This window comes from Schistocerca gregaria, chromosome 2 (genome assembly GCF_023897955.1).
Source record: "Schistocerca gregaria isolate iqSchGreg1 chromosome 2, iqSchGreg1.2, whole genome shotgun sequence".
Lineage (NCBI taxonomy): Eukaryota > Metazoa > Arthropoda > Insecta > Orthoptera > Acrididae > Schistocerca > Schistocerca gregaria.
In genome coordinates this window covers 340840098-340867691 of record NC_064921.1, presented here as the reverse complement: position 1 = coordinate 340867691, position 27594 = coordinate 340840098, and the positions used below count along the sequence as shown (strand labels likewise).

The 27594-nt window shown below is 40.4% G+C and overlaps 1 protein-coding gene across 1 annotated transcript; it reads left to right on the top strand.

Moving 5' to 3' along the window:
- On the top strand, positions 1 to 26536 carry LOC126335774 (signal recognition particle 19 kDa protein; the record flags this gene model as incomplete). The annotated part of the gene is made up of 4 exons (XM_049999235.1): positions 1 to 57; positions 432 to 500; positions 12805 to 12985; positions 26403 to 26536. Coding segments are annotated over 4 exons (441 nt in total), but the record flags the coding sequence as incomplete, so codon positions are not given.
- Positions 26537 to 27594: the final 1058 nt, after the last annotated feature.

Below are 27594 nucleotides of genomic sequence, written 5' to 3'. Positions count from 1 at the left end.
CCTCTCCCCCCTCTCCCCCCTCTCCCCCTCTCATCCCCCTCCCTCTACACCTCTCTCTCCCCCTCCCTCTCCCCCTCCCTCTCCCCCTCTCTCTCCCCCTCTCTCTCCCCATCTCTCTCTCCTCTCTCCCCCCTCCCTCTCCCCCCTCTCTCTCCCCCTCTCTCTCCCCCCTCTCTCCCCCCTCTCTCCCCCCCTCTCTCCCCCCTCTCTCCCCCCCTCTCTCCCCCCTCTCTCCCCCCTCTCTCCCCCCTCTCCCCCTCTCTCCCTCTCTCTCCCCTCTCTCCCCCCTCTCCTCCTCTCTCCCTCTCTCTCCCCTCTCTCCCTCTCTCTCCCCCCCTCTCTCCCCCTCTCTCTCCCCCTCTCTCTTCCCCTCTCTCTTCCCCTCTCTCTTCCCACTCTCTCCCCCTCTCTTCTTCCCCACTCTCTCTCCCCACTCTCTCTCCCCTCTCTCTTCCCCACTCTCTCCCCTCTCTCTTCCCCACTCTCTCTCCCCCACTCTCTCTCCCCACTCTCTCTCCCCCCTCTCCCCTCTCTCCCCCCCTCTATCCCCCCTCTCTCCCCCCTCTCCCCCCTCTTCTCTCCCCGCCTCTCCCCCCTCTCTCCCCCTCTCACTCCCCCTCCCTCTCCCCCTCTCTCTCCCCCTCCCTCTCCCTCTCCCGCCTCCCTCTCCCGCCTCCCTCTCCCGCCTCCCTCTCCCCCTCCCTCTCCCCCTCCCTCTCCCCCTCCCTCTCCCCCCTCCCTCTCCCCTTCCCTCCCTCTCCCTCCCTCCCTCCCCCCTCTCCCCTTCCCTCCCTCCCTCTCCCCTCCCTCCCTCCCTCTCCACCTCCCTCCCTCTCCCCCTCTCTCCCTCACTCTCCCCCTCCCTCCCTCCCTCTCCCCCTCCCTCCCTCACTCTCCCCCTCCCTCTCCCCCTCCCTCTCCCCCTCCCTCTCCCCCTCCCTCTCCCCCTCCCTCTCCCCCTCCCTCTCCCACTCCCTCTCCCACTCCCTCTCCCACTCCCTCTCCCACTCCCTCTCCCACTCCCTCTCACTCCCTCCCACCCTCTCCCCTCCCACCCTCTCCCTCCCACCCTCTCCCTCCCACCCTCTCCTCCCCCTCTCTCCTCCCCCTCTCTCCCTCTCCCTCCCTCCCTCTCCCTCCCTCCCTCTCCCCCCTCCCTCTCCCCCCTCTCTCCTCCCCTGCTCCCACTCTCTCTCTCCCCCTCTCTCTCCCCCCCTCTCTCTCCCTCTCTCCCTCTCTCCTTCTCCCCCTCTCTCTCCCTCTCTCTCTCTCCCTCTCTCCTTCTCCCCCTCTCTCTCCCTCTCTCTCTCCCTCTCTCCCTCTCCCTCTAACCCCCACCTCCACTATCCCCATCACAACCAGTCCACCTGTTGAAATACAGCTTTAGTCCAGTCAGCACTGTCTAGGGATATAGGCAGGCATTTGTGTGTAACAAGTTTTATTTCTTTTGTGTATGGCTATCAACAACTCAACACTTATACTTTTTGGTGAGTGGTCTTCTTTAATCCACAAGTATTTACCTTCTGTAAGAACTTTTGTATGACAATTTTTAATGTGATGTAGCTTGATAATGCCCAGTGGGACGAAATACTGAATAATGAAATAAAACTTGATAATGCCTAATGGGACGAAATACTGAATAATGAAATAAAATATTTGTTGCAAGGTACAGTGTTGGGCAAGATGCTCAGGTATTGGGGGGGGGGGGGGGGGGACATAACTATGTGACTGACATAGAATATTCATTTTAATCAAATATGTGTGGAAGAGTTATTTTTTCCAAACTATATCAAAGTTAATATAAAAACTAAGTTGAATGCAGGACCAAGTGCAAAACTGTAGGGTGCCATCAAACTAAATTTTCAGAAGAAAATACTGAGTTTCCGTTTCTTACTTGTGCTGAATCTTGGTGTTTCTGTTATAATCGTCCATTGACCTGCAGTCTGTGCATAGATGAACTGAAGGTGACTAGGAGAGTCCTATATGTGAGGTAAAAAAAGTGCCATCAGCATTTGCCCCATCCTTTGCAATAGCTTTTAACAAATAAAATTTCACCTTTCAAAAATGTCAGCTAAACACTAACATCAAAATAAACTAACTTGCACTGATGAAGGGAAAATTTTCTCTGAGCCTTGAAGTGCTTCAATGCCAACAGATCTTCCAAACAAAAATATTCAGTCTCCAAAAGGTAAAAAATCCATCCTTGTCCATACAAACACTGTCACCTCAGAGTAAAAAGAATGCTTCAGCCAAAAGTTGACCAAAGCCAAACAAAATCAAGTAACCTTCCCTATAATCTATTGTACATCACCACCCTAGACAGAAAGGGGGAAAAGAAACCGTCACTGATTGCTGACTCTCATAATTCAGTGGAATTTAAACAGAGTCAGAACTTGGACAGTTGAACTTGAACTCTTAGTGGAGAAAAAGCATCTGCTCCTGCATCTGCAAGACACACACTTGAAAACTACTGGTGCATCTGTGATGGAAGCATCATCTTTCAACAAAAAAGATAACCTTGTTGGCAAAAAGGCGAAGTGTGCTGTAATGTTATTCATTAGTAACATGCGCCACAGCTCATGTGTCCACATTCACTAACACTTTGCAGGCAGTAGCTGTTGTCCTCCACAGTTGTTTGCTTGGTATGGGCTTGGCAACCCTGGATTCCTGAGATGAGGAATGATAAGTGCCGCCAGTTCTCTGTCACAGTAAGCTTTAGTCATGCTTGAGTGACTGCGGCAGTGGAACTTTGTGTACAACAGAGAACAGGCATCTTGGCTTGACCACCCTGTTCACGAGGATGATAAAACCTTCTATATAAAAAACCTCTCAATTTCAAGGTTTGCTGTTTGTTGATGAGGAGTATGTGTGTTGGAAGTGTAACAATCATTAGCGGGCAACCTCTGTTGTATAAGGCTCAATTGTATAAGGCTTATTCAGGCAAATGGACTTCTGTCTGAATGGACCTTTATTTTGTTAGCTGCTCATGGGACCAAGATGGAACCCTCAATTTCCTCCTCCTCTCTTCTCAGTGGAATGGCTGGGCTGCTGACAGGTATCAACATCCAGCCCGACAAGAGGGCTTTTATAGCCAGTCCACCTGATTCAAGAATTGTTCAGACTGCTGCCATTTATAGTAACACAATGCATGCTTCTGGCCGGACTGTGTTTTTAATAGACAAACATAAAGAGGGCAGTTTTGAGGAAGTTTTGCCTTTCTATAACCCAAAGGATTTAGAGGGAATCTGTGACACTTTAAACTCTATCAAGCACCTGTGCAGTGGGGCACTGTTAGTGGAAACTTCTAATTCCCAGTGAGCAACAAACCAAAAAGCTTGATGTCTCAATGAACACACTACTTAAAGAGGACTCACATCATCTCGAATTATAGCAAAAATATTGTATTGTGCAGATATCTTGTAGATATTCTTATAGAGGAACTGAAAGCTGATTGGGCCCTTGAACACTTTGTGGATATGCGTAATATAATGAAAAGGGTGATGGCGATCTGGTCAAATCAGACTCATTCATCCTTACTTTCAGTAGCACAAAACTCCTAGAGCATGTTAAGGCATGTTTCCTTCACTTACATTTGCAGCGTGCAACCCATATGTCCTCAACCCAGTGCACTTTTTAAATGCCAGCACTTTGGGTGCACTATCTTAGAATGTAAGGGTGGAGCCACTTGTGGCAAATGTGGCAAGGCCATCCATGAAGGAGTCTGTTGTTCATCTCCTCGAAAGTATGTGAATTGTTCTGAGGATCACCCTGTCTGGATTAGGGGGTGCAGTGTCTTCCTTGAAGAAAGGAAGATACACAGGATTAAAAGAATAAAACTTATTCCATGTGCTGAGGCTCCAAAACATCTATAAAGCCATGCAGCCCTGCCATGTTTGCTACCTCCTTTGCTAAGGTTCCTCAAGAGCCAGGTCAGAAAACCACTGCTTCCCCACAAATGGAGGTTGCTAATGTCAGCACTAGTATCTGTATTTGTCAATGCACTCGTGCTATTGCAGTTCTTTCGAAGCCTGTACCTCCCACCAGAACATCAGAAAAGGCTGTAGTTCACAGTGTTGCAGAGCTCCCTGCTTCTCCAAAGTTTCAGTCTGTTTCACTGTCCTGCACTGCCATTGCCACTGTCACTCCTTCAGCTGTGGCTCTGAGGCCTCCCCAGACAGTAAAATCAAAGTCAAAGGCAAAGAATCAACTGCTGATGGAGATGAAAAGTAAGCTGCCGGACAGTGTCAATGTCTCTCTCTCTCTCTCTCTCTCTCTCTCTCTCTCTCTCTCTCTCTCTCTCTCTCTCTCTCTCTCTCTCTCTCTGACATCTTTCACGATTTGTATTCATAGTACAACACTGGATCATGAATGGGTTCAGTACACATGTGGAGGAACAGAAACTCCTCGCACAGAACACCCCCTGTGTTTGTGTTTACAGGAAAGGCATATTAGAGCGTCTGATACCCCTGTACTATGGGGTTATCCCCTCCATCACAAGGATGACCTGACTAGCAAAGAGGCCAAGGGAGGGGTAACTGTGTTTGTCAGTAACATATACCACTCCTCTGCTCTCCCCATGGCTACCGACCTGCAAACAGTTACAATTGAAATTTGTGTGTTAGAGGATCACTGTTCTTACCTCCACAAGATGTGATAGACACTAAGGCTCTCACTCACCATTGTAGAGCAGCTCTCTCTGACCATTTTTCCTACTGGGCGACTTCGGTGCCCATCATGTATTGTGGGGCTGGACACCTACTTGCCATCTGGGTTGGGTTTTGGAGAGTTTCGTGATGTTTCACAAGCTGTACATCCTCGGCACAGGCTCCCACTCATTTCTATGCTGCTACTGGGTCATCCTCAGCCATCGACCTCTCTTTCGCAGAGCGAATAACGCTCCGTGCTCCGGCGCAGTGTAAGCCAGCACGTCTTATCGAACAACTTCCGGACGCCGCGCAGCGAGCGAGCAGCCTTATCAGCGCGATTGCGCAACCGGAAGTGAATTTTTCTGCAATGCGGGCCTAGTAATACTAGGGGCCGTGTTGCCCGCGGCAGCCTCGCCAGAAAGGAAATAAGGAAAGGAGATAAGGATCTTTATTGCCTATAATAAATCATACAATCGCCGTTGATCTTTATTTTACAATTGCCATTACCGACTTTTGCCCATATAAAGAGGTACTCATCAGCATTTAACTTCTTCTTCTTTCTAGTACTCACAACAAATGGCATGCTCGGAACTAGAGTACCATAAGGCTGTTTAGCCAACAGTCCTGTAGTCTCCGAAATACTCCATGTCTTCCAAGTCAGAATATTAGCATCTGGAAAAGCTTCAAGGTCACCATAATCTGCTTGATTGACCCACACAACAGCAAGTGTGAGCCAAGTACTACCTCCAAACACTGCTTGTACATCACAGGTGAAGTTCAGATGGAGTCCACGAAATACATTCGGACCTCCAATCAACTGCTGTTTATTAAATTGACCAGCAAGGTCAATATCAATAGCCTTCAAGCTGCGATACACAGGTACACTGCGCCGCCAGCGATGACGCCATGCACGTTGCAGAGGCATTGCTGGCATCTTTCATGTATGTACTCCCTTCTCAAGGGTTCTCAAAAACTTGTGACCAGCACACGGCTCTATTAATTTTTCTCCTTTGTCATTTCACCAGGAATGATCCCTCCCACCATTTTCTGTGTCCTACTTTCACTGATGACTGTGTTCCAATCTTCTACTATGATTATATTGTCATCCCCCTTATGATATTTAAGAGACAGTCAAATGAAAACAAGACAGATGGAAAAAAGTAAGTAATCTTTTTTTTTATTTCAAAAGTAATCGCTATATCTGCCAAATTACTTTATTCCACTGTGATACAAGCCAGTCAATGCCTTCAAAAAGGTGTTTGCCATGGTCTACAGAACCATAATTGTAATTAGGTGTGCACCTCTTCCTTTGAAGCAAATTAACATAGACACAGACCGAGAGATTGGGCCTGTATGGAGGATGTGTTAAGGGATTTTCAACAAGACTTCCGCAGTGTACTAGAAACAACCCTGATAACAGGTGGGCTCGTATGTTACCAAGGTTGTTTTGACTACACTGCAGAAGATTGTCTTGTAAGCCCGTACACATCCTCCATATAGTCCTGCTCTCTCCCCATGTTATCTCCATATTTTTGGAGCCCTGAAGAAAGACTTCTGTGGTAGTCAATTTGCTTCAAAGAGGTGACCACATGGGTACGATCATGGTTCAGTAGACAACCGCAAACGTTTTTCCATAAAGGCATTGAACATCTTGTCTCAAAGTGGGATAAATGTGTTTACAGCCATGGTATTAGTTTTGAAAAAATAAACAATTCACTTAATCTGCCAGGAAGTTTCAATTCACTTACCTTTTTTTTTCTGTCTCATTTTCATTTGACTGTGCCTTATATTTTATGATCTTGTTAATGTTCTCATAAACTGATTCAGTTTCCCTGTCTCCTGCATCTGTCTGTGTTGTGTATACCTGTATGATTATCCATTCAATTTTGTGGTAAGCTTTTTCTTTTTTCTGTACATAGCACTATATTCTGTTGTCTGTCTCCATACTCATTATTGTTCCCACTTCTGCTTCACCACTATCTGATTCAGTATGAAATAATCCTATAATCCCCACTCCAAAAATCTCCATCTCTTGGCCATTGCATTCCACTGATTCCTAAAAGATCAGTTTGCATCCCACCAGTTTATACTGTTCATATTTCTTGTTTTTCACACTGCCTGTGATATCAACATGCTCAACCTAATTAGAAAGCCTTCCACCCACCCCCCACCCCCCTCAACAGCTTCTCCCAAGTAGACACCCACATAAAAATGTGAATGTGGTATTATTTTATCTCTGACATATTTTATTTTACACATTGTTATTTTTAGCAGAGAACTGCGTATACTGAGGAAAGATAATGTGGTAGTTACTTGGTGTCTTCCACATAACACTACTGTAGCCAGTAAAGTAGTTCCTATTACACCCAAAGGCAGCATTACAGTTGCTGTATCAGAGGACAACTTTAGCTGGTATGATATGTCAGAACAAAGAGCAAGCCTGTCAGTTTGTTTGACATCAGGCGAGATCTGTGCACTGCAATGTTGCCTAGAGAAATGGCATTGTGAGTAACTGAACTGGAGGATTCAGTCAGTTGTAGTGATCTCGATGACAGTAACGTGGTGAGCACAAAAAATAGGAACATTCTTTTTGATATATGTGATACACTGAAGTTGTGAAGTGTTTAGCATGTAACATGTTACAAAATGTAATTTACAATGCATTATTCTGTGTGCTATGCCAATGAATATGAGAAATATCAAGGAGAAGAATATGTTGCAGTGCTATTGGAATTAAAGGAACATGCTAATGTGGAGGACTTAAAAAGTAGCAAAGTGTCTGTCCATTTGAGTTACAGAATAGTTCTTCATATAGCCCAAAAAGTGAGCCCATTTATGGAAGGAGACTCTGTTAAAGAAGTAACTGTGATGACCACTGAAGAAATGTGACCATATTTGGTAGAAGATTTTGAAAGAGTAGGTGTGTCTCCTTAGTTTATTATGTGACATCTTCAGGAAATGGGTGTTCTGGCATGTAGGTTTGTGAATTATTCCTTAGCTGTCAGTTAGAATGGTGTCATATCAGATACAACACAGTTAGCTATTTTTAGTAGGTGTGTTGATGACAAGTTGAATGTCACAGAGGAATTGTTGGGTTTAGTTCCCCTTAAGGGAACCATCATGGTGTTGGACATTTTCAAGGGTGTTGAAAGAGCTGTTGAAAACACTGACATGAGTTCGAATATGCTTGTTTCTGTTGCAACAGATGGGACACCATCATTGCTGGGAGTCAATGTTGGATTTATAACACAGATGAAAGAACTTATAAAACCTTGTTTTTGGCGCAACACATGATCTCCTTGGAATCCACTCCATTCTACATAAAAAGAATCTTTGTGCAAAGTACATTAAAGTTAAAAGTGTTACGTGTTGTAACCGCGACAGGAATGGTTGTGGGGTTGCCGCTAACAAAAACGCAGCGGGACCGAATGGAAGTGACCCGCGAACAAACCAGACGGACGAACGGGAATGGAAGGACAAGCACTATGACAGAAAACCGAGCAAGACACCAAGATGAACCACAGAGTATTAAGCAAAGGGGTCACAAGAGAGAACCTCACGAAATCAAAACAATGTCCACTCATAAACTGGAAGTAAGCACACACAATGGAAACACGATGTCTGTAAGTGAGATATCAACCGACTCAATGCAAATACCAGACTGCCTCGCTGAGTGAGAGGCAGCCACCTAAATACACAACAGGGGTATGTCGCTATTGGCCGCTGGCATCACATGCTCCATAGTGGCGCCCTTACAGTAGACTCGGGCCCTGGGGTGTGCGCAGCCACAGCCTACGGTGTTACTGCTGCAGAGACCTCTAGTGGTCATTGAGTTCCATGTCATCTGGTGTGGATTTAAAACACGCAGTGCTCGGTACCAGTTTATGGATACAATGGTACAAATTTCATCCAGTCAAGCAGCCTGAGAAATAAGCAATTTAAAACTTTTCTTGAAGATAGTGGTAGTCAGTATGGTGATCTCCTGTGTCACTGTAATGTGCACTAGTGGAGTACTTGTAATGTGTTAGATCGATTCTTTGAGTTAGAAGTCAAAATAGCATTGCTTATGTATAATCAAAATCACCCTGTTCCTAAGTTGCAAGGAATAAACCTGGACTTGTGACTTAAATAGCCATGCTGATTTAACACATCAGTTGAATGATTTAAACACCTCACCCCAAGGCAAGGGCATCATCATAACAGATATTTACTATAGGATCAAAGGCTCCAAAACAGCACTGGATCTGTGGACAAATCAAATGCTGGCTGAAAATGCTGTGCATTTTCCAAAGCCATCACACATGCTTACTGCAGATATTAGTCTGTCTGAAGAAAGTAGAAATGCTACAAAATCTTTGTAATCAGTTTGAGTCTGGGTTTCAAGGCGTAGAAATGTTGCCTATTGCGTTTCAGCTCTCTGTGAACCCATATTCAGTGGCCAACAATGTTCCTACCAGGTACCAAAGGAAACTGTTAAATTTACAGTATGGCAGTTTGTTGAAGGACAAATATAATCACAAAGAAGATGTGACTGATTTCTACAAAAATGATACCCAAACCAGATTTATGAGGTTGTATGCACCTTGTGCATGGATATTATGTATGTTTGGTTCGACTTATGTGAGCAAACAATTCTTTCCTTTTATTAAATTTTCAAAGTACAAATCCCGAAACACCTTGTCAGATCACAACCTAACATGCAGGCTTCAATTACAAATATCGCAAACACTGGTAAACTAGTTAAAGAAAAATGAAACAGCAAATGTCCATGTAATTGTTCTGTACTAGTAGCAAAAATGGTATTACATTGTGTTGTTAATACCAGATCTGTTTCCTGTCTTTCCTAAATTGCTGCATCCCACACACCACTTCCCCTACACTAGTAGCAGTACAGAGGATGATGATGTCACATGCTGAACTCCTCATCCTTGGGAGTACATACAGAGGTGTGGGCTGATGTCACACTAGCACAACCTGTCTTCCTCCATGCTGTAGCAATCTCCTTCATGCCCACCAACAGGAGGAAATGCTGCATTCCTCCGTACAATCCTAGCAATGAGGAGTGGTGTTACTTATGTTTCATAAGGTACATCTGTGGGCTGCTATACCCATTCACCTCTCACATCCTTACTGTCTTCGCTGTAACTTGAACAAGAGACACTTAGAACTACCAGTTGGGCCAAGATTTTTTAAAATGGGAGTTACTCCTCTATCGTTCCCATTTTATCCTTTCTTTTACAGATAGAATGTGCTCACAATGAAAAGTAATTGGAGTTATGTTGCTGTATTAGTGTGTTTCTCTTCTCTCACATTACACGTTTTGCCTTTTAAGATAATATCTGTTGATTTAGAGAAATCAAGTGGAGAGATAGAAATTGTAAGATTGTACAGCTACACAGAAACGGAATGATTGCCAATAGTTACTTTTGAGTGGTGAAACTCCAGTAATGCTGCCAGCCACACATTAAATACAAAACTCTAACCTAGTTTTCAGTTACATATGAAAGCTAGAATAACTTTTCATACTTTTAAAGTGTGGCTGTTGAAGGTAATAGAATTTCACCTTCTGAAAGTAAGTACTGGGCAACCTTTCTGTTCACTTGTACTTTTGTAGTTTTCTCCAGTGAATTTTTCTTTAGACAGAACTACAAGATTATTGAATCCAAACTGTAAAATAAGTAAGTAAAAAAAAACTTTCAGGACAACCCTTAGATGTTTACATTTACAAGGAATCTGTAGTAATATTTTGAGAGCTATCTTCATTGATTCAATACTTTAATATGCAGAAGAGAGCATAAACTTATCTGCGAACTCAAATCTTTGCTTTCAGAAAGAAGAATCTATGTTAAGTACAATGGAAATCACGATCAGTCCTTGGATAGCCAACTGTATATAGTGTACACCCAATACCTTGAAAAACGTTTCTCCCTGAGACTAACTACCCTGTAGATCACTGATCTTCACTGTACTCAACACCTTATTCCACTGAAACAGCTAAAGAAATTATTAATCATGCCACATCAAATCTTCGAATTTGGCCAAAAAGGGATTAGCCTGTAGAAAACAATGAAAAAATTATCGATAGTTATTTTTATGTGAAGAACATCATTTCAAACTTTTTATTTTTGCTCGATGACACCCACCACAAATTAATGAAAGGAAACAAGTTTATTGCTTACTGCAATTTCAATGTTGATGTAGTAAAATTTTGACATCACACATTATGTTTAAATTTATAACTTCTTTACTACTGACTCCATTTGCAGCACATTTTGCAGACCATAACTGCATATATCACTGAATGTATCCAAAATGATGTCATTGTGTGACACAGTTCAGGAGATATGATGTCATAAAGATTGAGATGTGTGAAAAACCAGCTTTCATTAAAATGGAACACACATTGTCTGGACTAGTCTCGTTCAGTATTTAATAATGAGAGGACTTAGTGGCTTTCAACAAACATTAAATTGTAATTTTAAACCTTTTCAAAATTTTCTCATACTTACCATCAAATTTAACATGTTAACTCATTTGCACTCAGACATTTGAAACTGTTTTATATGTGGGAGTTCAATTATTTATGGAGTCAACGGGTGGTGTTTACTGGTTTCTTCTGAGATAGAAACAAAGAGGAATGCACTGAAATGTGTGGTCAATATATGATGCAGAACTCACCTAAAAACTCTGCTCAGCTTTTATAAGACCCATGAGATCAGTGTTGGGTTATTGCTGTGTATTTTACCATGATGGGGCAAGAAATTTGACGTCTGAACTGAACAGACTTCACTGTTGCTGTATTGAAATATGCACTGGAGTCATGCTATTTACACCTATGAATGCTGTCTTCATTGAGGAAATTTGTGAATAAATTCACATTAAAATGGATCTCACAGATAGGACACCTTTTAATTAACAGATTAGTGAAGTATTGGGCAAACACCAAAAATTGTACCTACTTCACTAGAAATGGAAGAGAGCCACTGATAATGAAATTCATTGAGTGTTGAACTTGGCATGAAAATAAAATATGAAACCATATCAGAATCTCTAGGACCATTCAGCTACTGAAATGAAAATGTACTAACCTTCAGCAACATCCTACTATGTAAAGATTTGTCCAAACTTGAAGACTGAAATCAACATTTTGCTCAGTTTCACCTTTCTGAATTCACCAAAGATTTATACAGATCGAGCAAAGACAGGCAGTGACAACTCTGTAGGATGCACAATACTACAGAAAATTATCAAGTGTACGTGGAAGCCGTAGAACTTGCATACAACTAAGCAACTTCCTAGGTGCAGTGAAGAGCCTCAGAAAATTAAACAGTAACAAAAGTGTGACATAAATAATTATATACTTTATTAAAGAAATCACTACAAATAAACCAGCAGGTGTACTAATAATTTGTTGTGGATTCAAGGGTGCAGTGGAATTTTTCATAAAGACACAAATGAGAGCTTGGTGAAATGAGAAAAAAAAAGGTAAAATTCTGCTTATAGACTTGTTACCAGTTTGAGCTTAATCAATGAAAAGGATTGGACCAAGGTCTCAAAAGGATTGCATTACGGCAGGTTGCAACCTGTAATAGCATTATGTTCCTAGTTTACTAATTAGATAGAAACAAGTGGTTCATATCAACTGTTGTGCACTTGGGCTTAAATCTATGGCAAATTTCCGACTCACTTCTTCTGAACAGGACTGAAGGATCTCCATAATGCAATTTTTGCAGTGAAAAAAAAAGGGGGGGGGGAATAAAAGAAAGAGAAATGTACCATCCGCTACACTCATGTAACAGATACAAATCACAACAAAAATCATTTATCTGAACATTGGTTAATGCAGAGGTTTCCCTTCCGACTTTGCCTAGAGTATTGTCAGCCTTAAACATGTCATTCAGCTATTAAAGTATGTGTGTTCTAACTGTCCACGTACACTATGCACATGGATTGAAGGTGTTTTATATGACGATATGTCTATGTCTTTCTTTTTATTTGTGTGATTAGTTTGAGTAGTTTCTAGTAGTGTATCTTTCAGTCATTAATTCATACCAAGATCTTTTGTAAATAGCAATTAACCAAGTGCAGAGTAGAATAGCCATGACAGAAAATAATATAAATACAAAGGGTTGCTTATGTGCTTTAATTTTTGTTCTAGGCTGTTGAAAATCCAACCCATCAAGAAATCCGAGATGTACTTTCTTCAGCGGGCTTAAAAATTGGAGTGGAAAATAAATACTACTGTCGAGAACGAAGCAAAGAGATGCTGTACAGAGGCCGAATTAGAGTGCAGCTTAAAAATGATGATGGGACACCATTTAATCCAGACTTACCAACAAGTAAAGTAAAATATTGATGAAAAATCATTGAGAAATGTAGTTTATAATATGTGAACCACAATGACTGGAGTCATATGAAATTTGCATTAAACCAGATAGACTGGAAACAAAAGTAAAGTACAATTTCAGCAGAGTTGTTCTAGCACTTATTCTGATTCAATATGCCTATCACAGCATAATTAATAGTGCCAGTCTCCTAAATGAGCAGCCAACTATGTCTATTATTATACAGGGTGACTTTTCACTTTGTAATGACATAGTTAGTGCTGGAAGGAATCAAAAAATTATTCGCCACTTATCATATTAACCAGTCTTTGCCGTTATCATTACTTTATTGAAGCTCACAAGCAAGAAGTTGAAAAAACATAAAACTTCTCTTCTCCTTCTGATTCTTTAGGACCCTTCAGGATCACACGTGGCTAGTTTTGTACATCTTCTTTCTTCCCAATACCTCTTCAAACCCTCACTTCTTCTGTTTCTTTCTTCTTTTCTTCAGACAACTTTGATTTTGGTGTCCGGCCACCTGTGACCATCCGCTAACCCTTTACACTTCTCCCTGTCGTGTACTATTGCCTGCAGACTCCTTTCTTTTATTCCTACAGCTTTTCAGTCATCTCTTACTTCCTTCACCCAGTTGTTTCCTCTATGACATGTTGCATTCCATATCTTCTTATTAATCAATCTCTCCTCATCCATCCTCATGATGTACCCAACAAATCGTAACCTCCTCTTCCGTGTCTTGCTCGGTATGGGTTCAATATTTTCATACAGTTCCTGTCATGTTCTGTGTATCCAGATACCCCCATATTTTTTGGTGCCCCATATGTGTCTCAAAATTTTCCGCTCCTTCTCCTCTAACTGTATACTAACACTCTTGCCGAGTGTGATCATTTCTTATGCATATAGAGCAGCATGTCTCACAATTGCTTTGTAGTGTCACAATTTGGCATTCTGTGATATTTTTCTTGCCATATGTTGTTTTCACCGCATGCTGAAGCTTCTGCTAAAGCTGTGCCCTGTCTACTGTGCTACTGTTGCTCCGTATGCCACCAGTTATCTTCTCCTCCAAATAACAAAAGCTGTTGACTTTCTCAACCACTTGGCCATCAATCTTCCAGTCAGACTGAGTGTTCAATGTGTTGGTCTTCTTATAAGCAATCTTCCGTCCGACCTTTTCTGCTGTTTCGGCTAGATTTTTAGTGCTGTCTGTCCCTCTTCTTCTGTCTCATTTAAGAGTGCCACGTCATCTGTGATTGCCAGGCATTATGTTTGACCTTGTACCCTGTTTGCACACCTTTGATCTTCATGTTACTGTGTAGTTGTCTCCACTATCTCACTACTTTGTCCAAAACTAGGTTAAATAAAATTGGCCACAGGTCAACATGCCGGACTCCTGTTTTTATTTCGAAGCTGTCTGACAGTGTACTGCGATGTCTGACCCTGGCAGTAGTGTCACTTAATGTTTCCTTTATTATTGCATGTGTTGTAGCATCCAGTCCTCTATCTTCTAACACATCAAGCAGAGTACTTCTGTCAGCTGAATTGTAGGCCTTTTGGAAGTCCACAAATGTCACTATTATCTTTTTTCCTTTCCTGTGCCTGTGTTCTATTATCCCTTTTGTTCCAAATATCTGCTCTGTACAGTTCCTCCCTTTTTAAAGCCACACAGCTCTTGTTGTCGGCCCCAGTTGTTCTTCAACTCTGTTTAGCAAGATTCTCGACAAAACCTTGTACCCTATGTTCAAGAGTAAGATGCCCCTGTAGCTATCCATTACTTTCTTGTCTCCGTTCTTGTGTAGTGGTATTATAACAGCTTCTTTGCAGTCTATGGATATTTTCTTATTTTTCAGATATCCATTATTATACAGTACATACTTCTTTCTACTTCAGACCCACCCACTTGATCTTTTCAGCACAGATACCATCATTGCCTGATTCCTTGTTGTTTTTGAAGTTTTTAATTGTCTCTGCTACTTCTACCCTGGTGGGTGCATTGTCCAGACTATCCTGACCTCCATCCCTGGAGTGTAAGAGTGTCCACTTTACTGTCAGTGCTTCTGCATTCAGCAAATCCCTAAAATACCTAGCCACTTCTTCACACACCTCTTTCTTGCCAATTTTTATTGTCCCTCCTTGTCCTATTACGGAGGGTTCTTTTGCCTCGAAGCCTTTAATTCTGCTCTTCATTTCTCTGCCAAAGATTTGTGATTTGTGTTTCTTGAAGGCTTTGTGTGCTTCTTCAAATTTCTCATTCCATCTACTTCTCTCAGCATTTCTGATTATTTCTCCAGCTATTTTTGTTGCATTCTGGAAGTTTGACTAGTCTTCTTGATTTTTACATGATTGCCATTTCATCCATACTTTCCTCCTGGTCTTGATGCATTCTCACATTCAGCCATCCACCACTCGTGCTTCCTTTCCTTGTTGTTAGCAGCCAGGTGCACTGCCTCTTCTTCCATCATATATATCCCACTCTCTTCCAATCACTCTGAACTATCATTCTCTTTGCAAACTCTGCTCTGTTCTTTTTCAGAAGATGTAGGTCGATGCTGTGAGTGTTTATGGTCCTACGTTTCCTTGCTCTGTTGGGTATCCATCTGCATTTTATTTCGACAAGGTAGTAATCTGATTCCATCCTGCTATTTTTCCTCACATTCGTATTGATAATCTCTCTGTGATCCTTGTTACGGATTGCTACAAGGTCTAGCTGTTTTTCCCCAAAACTGTTTTCAGGGTTGGCCGACATTGTTTTCTTGCTTGCCTTAGTTTTGTAATGTGTGGTCATTATTCTCATCTCGTGTCTCCTACAAAGGTCCACTAATCACTCACAATTCTTGTTTGTTCACTTGTGGGGTGGATAACCTTCCACAGGACCTCTAAACTTCCTTTCCATGCCTATTTGCGCATTAAAATCTCCTAGCAAAATGTTGTTGTTGTGGTCTTCGTCCTGAGACTGGTTTGATGCAACTCTCCATGCTACTCTATCCTGTGCAAGCTTCTTCATCTCCCAGTACCTAATGCAACCTACATCCTTCTGAATCGGCTAAGTGTATTCATCTCTTGGTCTCCCTCTACGATTTTTACCCTCCACGCTGCCCTCCAATACTAAATTGGCGATTCCTTGATGCCTCAGAACATGTCCTACCAACCGATCCCTTCTTCTGGTCAAGTTGTGCCACAAACTCCTCTTCTCCCCAATCCTATTCAATACCTCCTCATTAGTTATGTGATCTACCCATCTAATCTTCAGCATTCTTCTGTAGCATCACATTTCGAAAGCTTCTATTCTCTTCTTGTCCAAACTATTTATTGTCCATGTTTCACTTCCATACATGGCTACACTCCATACAAATACTTTCAGAAATGACTTCCTGACACTTAAATCTATACTCGATGTTAACAAACTTCTCTTCTTCAGAAACGCTTTTCGTGCCATTGCCAGTCTACATTTTATATCCTCCCTACTTCGACCATCATCAGTTATTTTGCTCCCCAAATAGCAAAACTCCTTTACTACTTTAAGTGTCTCATTTCCTAATCTAATTCTCTCAGCATCACCCGACTTAATTCTACTACATTCCATTATCCTCGTTTTGCTTTTGTTGATGTTCATCTTATATACTCCTCTCAAGACACTGTCCGTTCCATTCAACTGCTCTTCTAAGTCCTTTGCTGTCTCTGACAGAATTACAATGTCATCGGCGAACCTCAGAGTGTTTATTTCTTCTCCATGGATTTTAATACCTACTCCGAATTTTTCTTTTGTTTCCTTCACTGCTTGCTCAATATACAGATTGAATAACATCGGGGAGAGGCTACAACCCTGTCTTACTCCCTTCCGCACCACTGCTTCCCTTTCATGCCCCTCGACTCTTATAACTGCCATCTGGTTTCTGTACAAATTGTAAATAGCCTTTCGCTCCCTGTATTTTACCCCTGCTACCACCAGAATTTGAAAGAGAGTATTCCAGTCAACATTGTCGAAAGCTTTCTATAAGTCTACAAATGCTAGAAACGTAGTTTTGCCTAGGAAAATAGACACCTCTTTTGTCTACATCTGTCACTGCCTTATCCAAAGTGGACCAAAAATGTTCAATTCCTGCTTCATCTTTTTTGTTCTTAGCATTTGTTGGTGCATGTGCATGTGCAAGCTATTGTACAGATTTTGTTTCCTATTTTCGTTGTCAGATATGACAGTATCTCATTTGTGCCATTCTACACATTGATACTATCCAGGTATCTACGATCTACTACAAAGGCTGTGGCAAACATAAAAGGTTGCTTTGGCACCCAAACACCGGGTTTCCCTTTTAGTATTATATATCCCTCTACTTTCATTGTGCTTTCATCCATCAATCTTGTTTCCTTTAGTGCCAGTATGCCAGTCCCAAGTTCTCTCATACTGTCAAGAACTTGCTTTAGCTTGCCCACCTTCATCATTGTCTGTATGTTTATGGTTCCCATTTTAAAAGTCTGTTTTGGTCTGATTTTGTGTCCGTAATTTAGATTGGATTTTGAGGTACTGGTAGGTTCACAGTTTCGTTTCGCACATAATGCAGGCTCCCCAGAATCTGATAGCCTGCTTGCTTTGACCTCAGTCAATAAGGGCTTAGCCCCCTGGGGTATAATTGTAATTATCACATGCTTCAGACTGCTTCACAAGCCGAATTTTCACCTTTGGCTACTGCATTTGCAACAGTGTGGTTACAACTGAGGTAGTTAGCCCCAGAGGATGTAATTAGGCTGCCCCACTGGGGTCAGACACCTTTTGTGGCTGCTCCACTGGAGTACAGATGCCACTTTGTTGTGAGAAGGTTTCCTCACCTTGATGACCATTGGGATTGGCCAGATCTTCTTTTGAAATGACTGGCCATCTTCTTCCACCCCCCAAGCTGTTGCCCTTTTCCCGCTACAATTTTGATTGAGAATGATAAGGAAAAAGGATAGGCTTAGCATAGGCTTGGGTTACCCTTCTGGTAGCTAAGCTACCACTGGCATAGCCCTCCAGATCCAAGGCACGCAAACCTCCTCACCCACATGGATAGTGCTATGTTAAGGACGGTGTCTCCTTAGGAGAAAAAACATAAAACTAAATAATTCATATGCAAAATGATCATATTATAAAGATACCATACAGAAGTTTGGTCTAAATGAAGCATGTTGGTCACAAGATGCACAAAAAGTTTTAGTAGCAAATGAATTTGTACTTCCTCCAGGTTTGACTGAGTAGAACTACTTGGTGAATAAATCTGAATGAATGTGACATACTTTTATGTTAATTTCTGATATGCCTTCTCGATCATCTGTGTGTGGCTGACTGTTCCGGCCACTGAAGCTTTTCCTCTAAGCAAACGACTTTGCCTTTAATTGTATACTACACTGTTGGTCAAACAAAATAACGGAAGATGAATTCTTGTCTGCAAGTCGTCTCTACTTTCTTCTGGCAGTATTTTTAACATGTGTCAAAAGTTACTACAACATTTAAAAAATAATATGTGAACATAATAACTTCAGATGAAATCTCAACTCAAGGACCTATTGGCTAGTAGTTAACTGTGCTGGAAGCCTCCAGTAACAGTCTTTTGCTATACATGGCAGCCATTAAGCAGGAAAGTATTTGTTGTTATTCTTAAAGTTGTGCTGGTAAAAAGACAGAGCAGTCATTGTGACTGAAAATTAATGCCTCCAAATTTTTTGTGTGAAAACCTATAAAGCTTTTTAAATAAAACAAACTTTATTGACATTCTATATATTTATTCTTCATGTCTGCATATTTATTTCCCAACATAATCACCCTGGTGACATACACATTTCTCCTAACAAGACACCAGTTTATTGACACCATCACCCCCTCACTATGAATGTGAAGTCCACAAAGACACTCTTAAAGTTTTGGAAACAACTGAAAATTGGTTGGGGCCAGTTGAGACTGTGGGGAGGATGATTGATGACAGTAAACCCTAGGTATTTGATTCTTACAGATGTCACAGCCCTCATGCATGGTTTGGAATTGTTGTGCTGAGGGAAGAATACTCCATTTGTGGAAAGTTAGAGGCTTGATTACTGCATACTTTCTTCACACACCAACATAGTTACATTGCACACAATCATGTTACACGCTACAATTCAGAATGTTCTAGTGCCAGAGGAATGTAACTTGCATCAGCGAAACAGGAAATTCGACTGAGTAAAATACAATATATATATGACCAGTAGAAAAATCCTCATATCAGAGCACAAAAAGGGCAAATATGCTCCAGTTTTAAAGACTCTGACTGAAAAGAGGGGTACCAACTGCCTTACTTGACCCTCAACCTTCCTCAGCACCTTTAAAAATTTTCCACAAGATTTCGGCATCCAAACATATTTGTACTCTTTTTAACTTGCAAGTCACCTCTCACTCCCACAAGCTCCCCTAATGTAACTTGCTCACAGCCATTAGTTTATTGTTCTAAGTCACTCGAATCCATCCACTCTCACATGCCCATTCTCACTCACTCATTCAGCCCAACTCATTGTCATTATCTCTTTGTATATCTCTGTCACCGTCTAATGTCTCACACCCACAATCTTCTTTTTTCTGCCCTACTACTGCTGTCTCCTCTTACTGTCACTGTCTCCTCTTGCTCCCTCTTATTGCTATTTCATTCATTCATTCATTCCTTCCTACTGCTGCTGTTACTATCTCTCTTTTCTTCATTGTTATAGGGTCTGTCCGTCATTGTCAGTGGCTCTCGCCCACCTCCACTTTCTCCTTCTCCTTCTTCTCCTTCTCCTTCTCCTTATCCTTATCCCTCTCCCATTGGCACTGTCTCCATCATGGTTTCCCTAGCACTGTTCAGTCACTGTAAGCTATGTTCCATTGTCACTGCCCTCTCTTCCTCTCACACTGCAATTGTCTTCTTTGCTTTTTTATATCACAAATAGTGCCTACTGTCATCCAGTTCTACATCTCTTTGCCACTGCTACTGTCTCCTCCTTTCTGAGCATAAAAAATTGTGAATATGTTTACATGCTAAAATTTTTAAAAAATAAGTGCTGAAGAAAGTAGAATGAGCAGCTGGTACTGCACTTTTCAGTCAGAGTGTTTAAAATAGGAACACATTCGCCTTTTTGGTGCTTCAATATGAGAATTTTTCTGCTGGTTCCCTTCTTTTTCCTGCCACAGCAGGGCATGTCACTCATTTGAAAAGAACTTTACAAATCAATAAAGTTTTGAAAGTTTACTTATGCGATCTTGAAATAATGCAAAACTACTCAGACCAGATTTTATGTGTACAAAAATCTTGCATATTATTCAGTACTGCAACACTGAGTTCAGTAAACCCTCTGGATGATAATGGAAACATTTTACGGCATATTTCTCTGTGCTGTGTCACTTTATAAACTATATTTTTGGTTCATACCAAATTTTGTGTGTACAAGTAGGGTAACTTTGAACCTCTGTATCTCAAACAAGGATAAAAATATCAAGAAAACCAAGATCGAGGCCTTAGGAATATATCGTAAAATTTACAACCATTTACTGTGCATAGCCATCTTGGAATCCATGGCTCGGTTTTGGTACCCAAAAAAACATATTTTTGGGGTGTTTCTCAATAACAAGTAAAGAGTTTTGAAAATGGGAAGATGACACTTCTAGATACATGCATAGCAATAGACAGTATAATGTTAAAATTTGAGCGATTTGCTGTGGTTATTTATTCTTTAGATTATGCTGCACACTTGAATTTGTGCATATTTTACACGTACATGTAAGGTAACTTTTAAACTTTGTTTGTAAGAAATTGATAACAACATCAGTAAAATTTTTGAGGTTGTTCTGGATTGGGACCTTTGCAATATGTTGTAAAAATTTCAGTCATTTACTGTGTATAGCCTTCCTGGAATCTGGGCCATGGTTTTGGTATGAAAAATTGGTTAAAAAACTTTTTGGGGGGGGGGGGGGGGGGGTCTGTCTCTCAGGAACTGCCCATTAGCTAATACCTTTGAACCTCTCTATACTGGAAACAGATAAAGATATCAAGAAAATTTTCAAGGTTGTTCAAGTTCGGGATCTTAGAAATATATCATAAAAGTTTCAGCGATTTGCTGTGCATGGGTGTCTTGGAATGCACGGCTCAGTTTTGGTACAAAAAATGGTAAAAAAAGAATCTTTTTTGGGATTTTCTAAGGATCTGCCCATGAACTAATGGGGCTTCCATAAGCCCCTTATGCCCCACCTTAGACCACATCAAATGCAAAAAGAATCAACTGATTTGCTACATTTGCCTAAGCAGGAGGAAGTGTGTAATCTACATACTTTGGTCTAGTACTGTTGGATAGTGACACTAGGATGATTCTTCTGTTGAGTACCCAAATAGTCCCTAGCCTAAGGGCTGACTAAAACACTTGATCCCCCCACCTTTATGTCACAACAGAACCTAAGGTATGAGCCCTGGAACAATCCCTTTTTATGTGCAGCATTTTCAAACATAATAGGTAGCATGTGCTTTCGCATGTGTACTGATGTACGACTGGTGTTGGGATTGGAATGAGAGGCATTATTTTTCAGCACACTCTCATATTTCACCTTTTGACTTCTTCACTTCTTCTTGCAAATATCTCTCTCTCTCTCTCTCTCTCTCTCTCTCTCTCTCTCTCTCTCTCTCTCTCTGTGTGTGTGTGTGTGTGTGTGTGTGTGTGTGGGGGGGGGGGGGGGGGGGGCAGTGCATACAGACTTTTCCTTTGTTTGTTACAGTTACTGTTGTCATAAAATGATTGTTTTTAATATGTCCAAGAATTTTTCCTGACATTATTATTGGCTTCATTTATTGTTTTTTTGAGATGTTTTTCTTCTCTTGCAATATTTGTTGTACTTTGTGAAACAACTACCAAAAGGTGTGTTACATTTTTCATCGCTAAGTCAGTGTATTTTTTAACAAGTGAAAAAAGTGAAATTGAATTTTGACCTACTACAAAGTAAGTAAAGAATGTCTTTCGATATATTTGTTAATAAGACTCGAGCAACAAGAGAATTTTTTCCACAGGTAAATGAAAAGTGAAAAACCAGTGTTGGTATTTTGGATTCTGAAAACAATTAGTTGTTGAGTTGAGAGAAAAGCGTAGTGTAATGGTGAATAAATAAGAGTAGATGGAATCAATACAAAAATGAAGTAAAAGAAGTTCTTTATTAACAATAAATAGAACAGGAACACGGTTGCAGAGTGTGAAGATCAGTGGGTACTGATAGCAGTTGGCTAGGGAAGATTACAACCAAAAGTTTTTGATATATTGAGAACATAAGAGAGAAATTACATACAATACATCAAAAGAGTGATAATTAATGAGAAAGCGTTATGTGAATATAAGAAATGCTAGAACAGTTGTGTTATTTCTAATTCCAAGGGGAGTGACTATTTTTACAGACAAAGTTCCACAGTAATTAGAACAAACTTCTACAAAAGGAAGTCATAAGAAATAGAAGTCATGTCACAAACAAGACTTTATGGTATTCCCTAGGCTTGAGATCAATTAAAAAATTGTATCCCCTGCTCAATATAGCACTAGTACTCTGCAAATTCAACTTATCAGTGAAATATGATGACACTGATAGCTGCAGTTGATTCCAGGTCTCTGGCCGTGAAGTTCACTAGTGCTGACAGGCTCTAACACTATGTGTAAGGTAACTTCTGATAAATAAAACATTTCTTATATGACTGTCATCCAGCATGTTTACATATTGTTGCCAACCTAAATTTGGTTGGTGTTCACAAAAGTAAAAGCAGTGGAAATCTATGTGACCTACCGAATCAAAACACACTCTCAAGTGACCTTTGGGATCTACACAGAATGTATTTAAAGGTGGCACTCTCCGCAGCAGTCTAAAGGATGTGATGTCACAAAACATATATAACAGTAGGTTAGGTTAGAAGGCTGTATGAAGACTGATACTTTCTTCCTCTATGTTAGTATATCCTTTCCGTTTTTGCTGCACCCCCTCCTTCTCCCCCTCTCCCTGACTCCCCGCTCCACAATCTCCGGATGCTGCACCTGTAGTCTTGTCATGTCTACATCTAGTGCCTGCACTCTCAGCCAAGAGCACTCTTCTCTCACCCCGTCGGTACTCTGCTATCCCTTTACCTTCCCCATCCCCTCCAGGGTGCTGCTTTAGTTCCACGTAGATGTGCTTGCTCACGTAAATGAGTGTGTGTGTGTGTGTGTGTGTGTGTGTGTGTGTGTGTGTGTGTGTGTGTGTGTGTGTTTCCTTTTCTGAAGAAGGCTTTGGTTGAAAGCTAAATGTGTTAGTCTTTTCATTGTACTTGTCCACAACTTCAACATGTTATCTTTGCAGTGAAAAGCAATCAATCCTTTTTCTTATATTGTAAATACTATATTATGATTAATAAATCAGTTTATAATATTTGTTGATACAAATAAATAATTAAAATTGCCAGCCTACAACCCTTTGCTCTGAAAGTAGACCTCTCACTGAAATGTGAAGTATTAGAGATCCATTAACTAATACACATACTGTCCTCCAGATTTAGAGTATTGCCTGTAAATCACACAGCATTAGGTTTGGCAGGTAGTGAGAAACATTTTTTTATAGAACTAACAGAAATCAAGAATATGTCAGGTGAATGATAAAAGTAGTGTCAGAATGAGTCGAGTGTTCATGAAAAGCTTATCTTGGCAATTTTTGACAAAATTAGTGATGATTAATTGATTTCTTGACATCTGTGAAAATCCATGTAGCTGATTGATGGTATCACTGGACAATTATTGGAACTGAAGACACCAGAACTAGTAATTTCCCAAGTATAGTGATGAAGTCAAGCATCAGAAGGATTGTTTTTATCAAAATTAATTAGCCATAGCCAAAAGTAAACAAGTTGATCTAGGGAACTTAAAATGTAGTTGGGCTTATTTCCTAAGAAATTCAAAATCTTTAATTATAATAGGCTACAATAGCATCACACATTCATTATTCCTCATATCTTTTGAACTCAGTGACAAGTGTGAATCACTTAACAACACAGAAATTCTGATTGTGAGAAAAAACAGAGGATGTTATTTAAAAAAGTGTGCAATTGTTAGATTTTATTCCACCCTTTGGCCAAACCATAACCTATAAACAGACAGTGATCACTGTCACTAGAGAACAAACATGAAAATTTTAGATGTCACATTGTCACAATCCGCAAAAAGTGATAATGAGCTGGGATGAGGAGATGTGGATTGTTATCTAATGTGCAAGAAAGTTGGTGCAGTATGAAGTGGAGAGATACATAGGAAGTGATGGTGTTAAAGAGTTAACACCACTTGCTATCTGACTGTGAAGTTTCACAATGTTAGGTCAGTTTTGCAGATGCCCATCGTTTTGTGGAGCAAAAGTATTGTAATTGCCTGCAAGCACCAAGGTTTTCACAGTCAGCACAAAAGAATATCAAGTGCTGTGGTAGGCATTAATGTCCTGAAGTGGGAATGAAAATTTTAAGACAACCACATCTGTATGTATACTCCACAAGCCATCTTCCAGTGTGTGGCAGAGGATACATCTCGTACTACTATCATTTCCTTCCTATCCTCTTCCATTTGTAAGTGGTGCACCACGGGAAGAATGACTGTCGATAAGCCTCTGCACGAGTTCAAATTTATCTGATTTTCTCATCATCATTGTTCCGTTAGACATATGTGGATAGAAATAATATGTTGCCTCACTCTTCATGGAAAGTACATGATTAGAATTTCAACAGTAAATGTTTCCATGATGCACAACACATTTGTTTTAGTGTCTGTCACCGAGATTATTGAGCATCTCCATAATGCACTCGTACTTACAAAACGATCCTGTGATGAAACACATTGCTCTGCTAAGGCTTTCCATGAACAATTCGCAATAATTAGTCAATGGTGTGTTTTGTAAGCCACTTCTTTTGTTGATAAATTATGCTTCCTTATGATTTGTCCATTTAATCTCAGCCTAGCATTCGCTTTTAAACTACTTCTAAGAAGTCACTCTGGACAGTTACTCCTAGGTACTTGTATTTCACATTTGCCGTCAAGGCAGCAGTGTATCGTGAACATTATAATCAAAGAAGAATGGATCCCTTTTCCTGTTTATGTGCATCCATTACATTTCTTAGTATACTTCATCAGCTGTCAGTCCCTGCACCAACTGTGAAGATTTATCCACTAGATTATTTATATTGTAACCATTATGTTGAACAGTGTGCTGAGCAAATTGTATGATCCAGTTACCAGCTGACCGTAATCAAAAAGTGTCCACTCATTAAATGTGGGTGAATGATGTGTATGATTTCATAGACAGCCCTTCTTCTGTTGGGACAGAAGATGTCAATCACAGGACTTTAGCATGTGTGGTGGGCAGCTATATGGGACTGTTTTCGTAGGGACATGATCCATGAGGTAGGATATTAGAAACAGAAGTGGGATAGGAATGTATGATGAAATTGTGTAACTTCTGTGAGCAGGAGAATACCACCTTGGGAAGAGTGATACTGACAGTGAGGCAGATATTAGTCCAGTCAATGAAGCAAAATTAGGAGGAAAAAAATTGTGTAGTAGCAAGTTTTTGTATGGTAGTAGGAGTGTGAGCGAGGGAGTGTGAGCGTGGGAGTGGGGCATTTAAATGTCACGTTTTACATTTTCATGAATAAAATGAAAACTGCAATTTGTAGCAAAAATGTTTCTCAGTGAAGCATAAACTATATTAAATTTCCTATGAAAAAGGGGTGTAATAGGCTGGAGAGGAAGAGGTGAAAGGTAGTACCATGAGGGAATGTAGAGTGCCAAATTGTGGTCATGCACTTCCCACTTTCCTAGGTCTGCAAGCAGAAGAGTGAGCAAATTGCCCCCCCCCCCCCCCCCCCCCCTGCTACCACACTACACCTCAAGGAGCAACTACAGGATGCTTCATAATGTTATACTGATCCAGCATGACTCGCCTTACAAACTGCTGGTAATGCAGTGTGCATAGGTGCACATGGGTGTTTATTTTCCATAAAATGCATTAACACTACGTGGAATACAGATTGTGTTACTGACAGTACTAATGCAAGAAACACACATGGACAGAATCTATGTAATTCTCTGTCCACTATTCAACACTGCTTGAGGGGAAATTGTCTTTAGTTATCATTATTGGCAATTGTAAAGTTCTTTTGTGAAATACAAATTCCCCCGCCACAAGCACTGCTTGCTTTTCAGTTTACAGATGTTCTGTACCTCCCCAGCATTTCCTGTCAAGTTCTCTTGTGTGAATAGGCAAAATAACTTCACTGATCTCTTGTTAAGATAGTGGAATAATTTTTAGTTTATTAAGAAGAATGGTCTGAAATTAGTTTTCACCTTTTGTTATACGTTCTTATCACACAGAAGAACTAGACTCATACAAGTTTATTTATTTTTTTAGGAGACTCTATCATGCTTTACTTGGGACAGATGATTCCAAAATTGAAATCACGCTCTGGGAAACAGTCTGCTGCTGATACGAATCAGGCACAGTCTTCTGGTGGTGCAAAAAAGAAATCAAAGGGAAGAAGATAATGTTTCACATTCTGTATGTTTTCTACAGCTGTATAAATTAATATTATGGCTACACAAATAAAAATTAATATATTATAGCTTTTATTTTAATGTTATATATGTTTACAAATGTATAGTATAACTTGTTTAAAATTCCTGTGTTCGTTTGGAGGTAATGTTATAGAGACGCTAAAGAAAGTGTACAATAATATACTATCAGAACATTGAACATTACTACATTACTAATTTTATGATATCCTAATAGAATGAATGAATTTTCAGAAATGTGTCAGAAGCCTTTTTTGGCATCTTTTTAGTAAGTCCTCTGTTATCTTCCCTTTTAAGTGATTTGAAGCAAAATAGAAAATTGTGGCACATACTTGATAGCATTACTGAAAGGACTGCTTTTAACACACTTCATCGTAACCTTGACTTGTCCAGTAAGGACTGTAGGCATCCTGCATATTTCAGCAGCTCTCCAGTCTCTTATTGTTTCATTCACATCATAATCGCTATGCACTGAAGATCTGGAGCGGACTCTTTTTATGACACTGCTTTCCGATGCTTGATGTTCAAATAAACACAATTCACAAACTTAAGGAAATTTAACATTCATAATACTTTACTAGTGGTGTTTAGTATTTTATTTTTATTTTTTATTGACATTTAGTGCACATTGCTTTCGGTTAGTACCTTATTAAATAGCTGGTACATATAATAATTAATTTTTTTTGTTGTAAAGTTACACTGATCACATAATAACTGATAACACATCATGACAATATTAATATGCTTGATAATACATCATGACAACATTAATATGCCCAGTACTTTGTAATTCCTCTGCGTTTATTTTACTTATTTCTCTTTGCTTTTGTTGTTATTTGTGGAGCTAGCTCATTTGATAACATAAATGGTGTTTGTTTATAATTTTGTTGTGGATGTAGTTCTTCATTCCAGTTTCATCTCACTTCAACACCTGTGTCACTGCCATGAGAATTCTACAAAGAATGCTGTTGTTTACTGCTGTCAAAGTGTGTGTGAATGTTAACTGATGAAGTGAAATTGTGTGCAGTTTT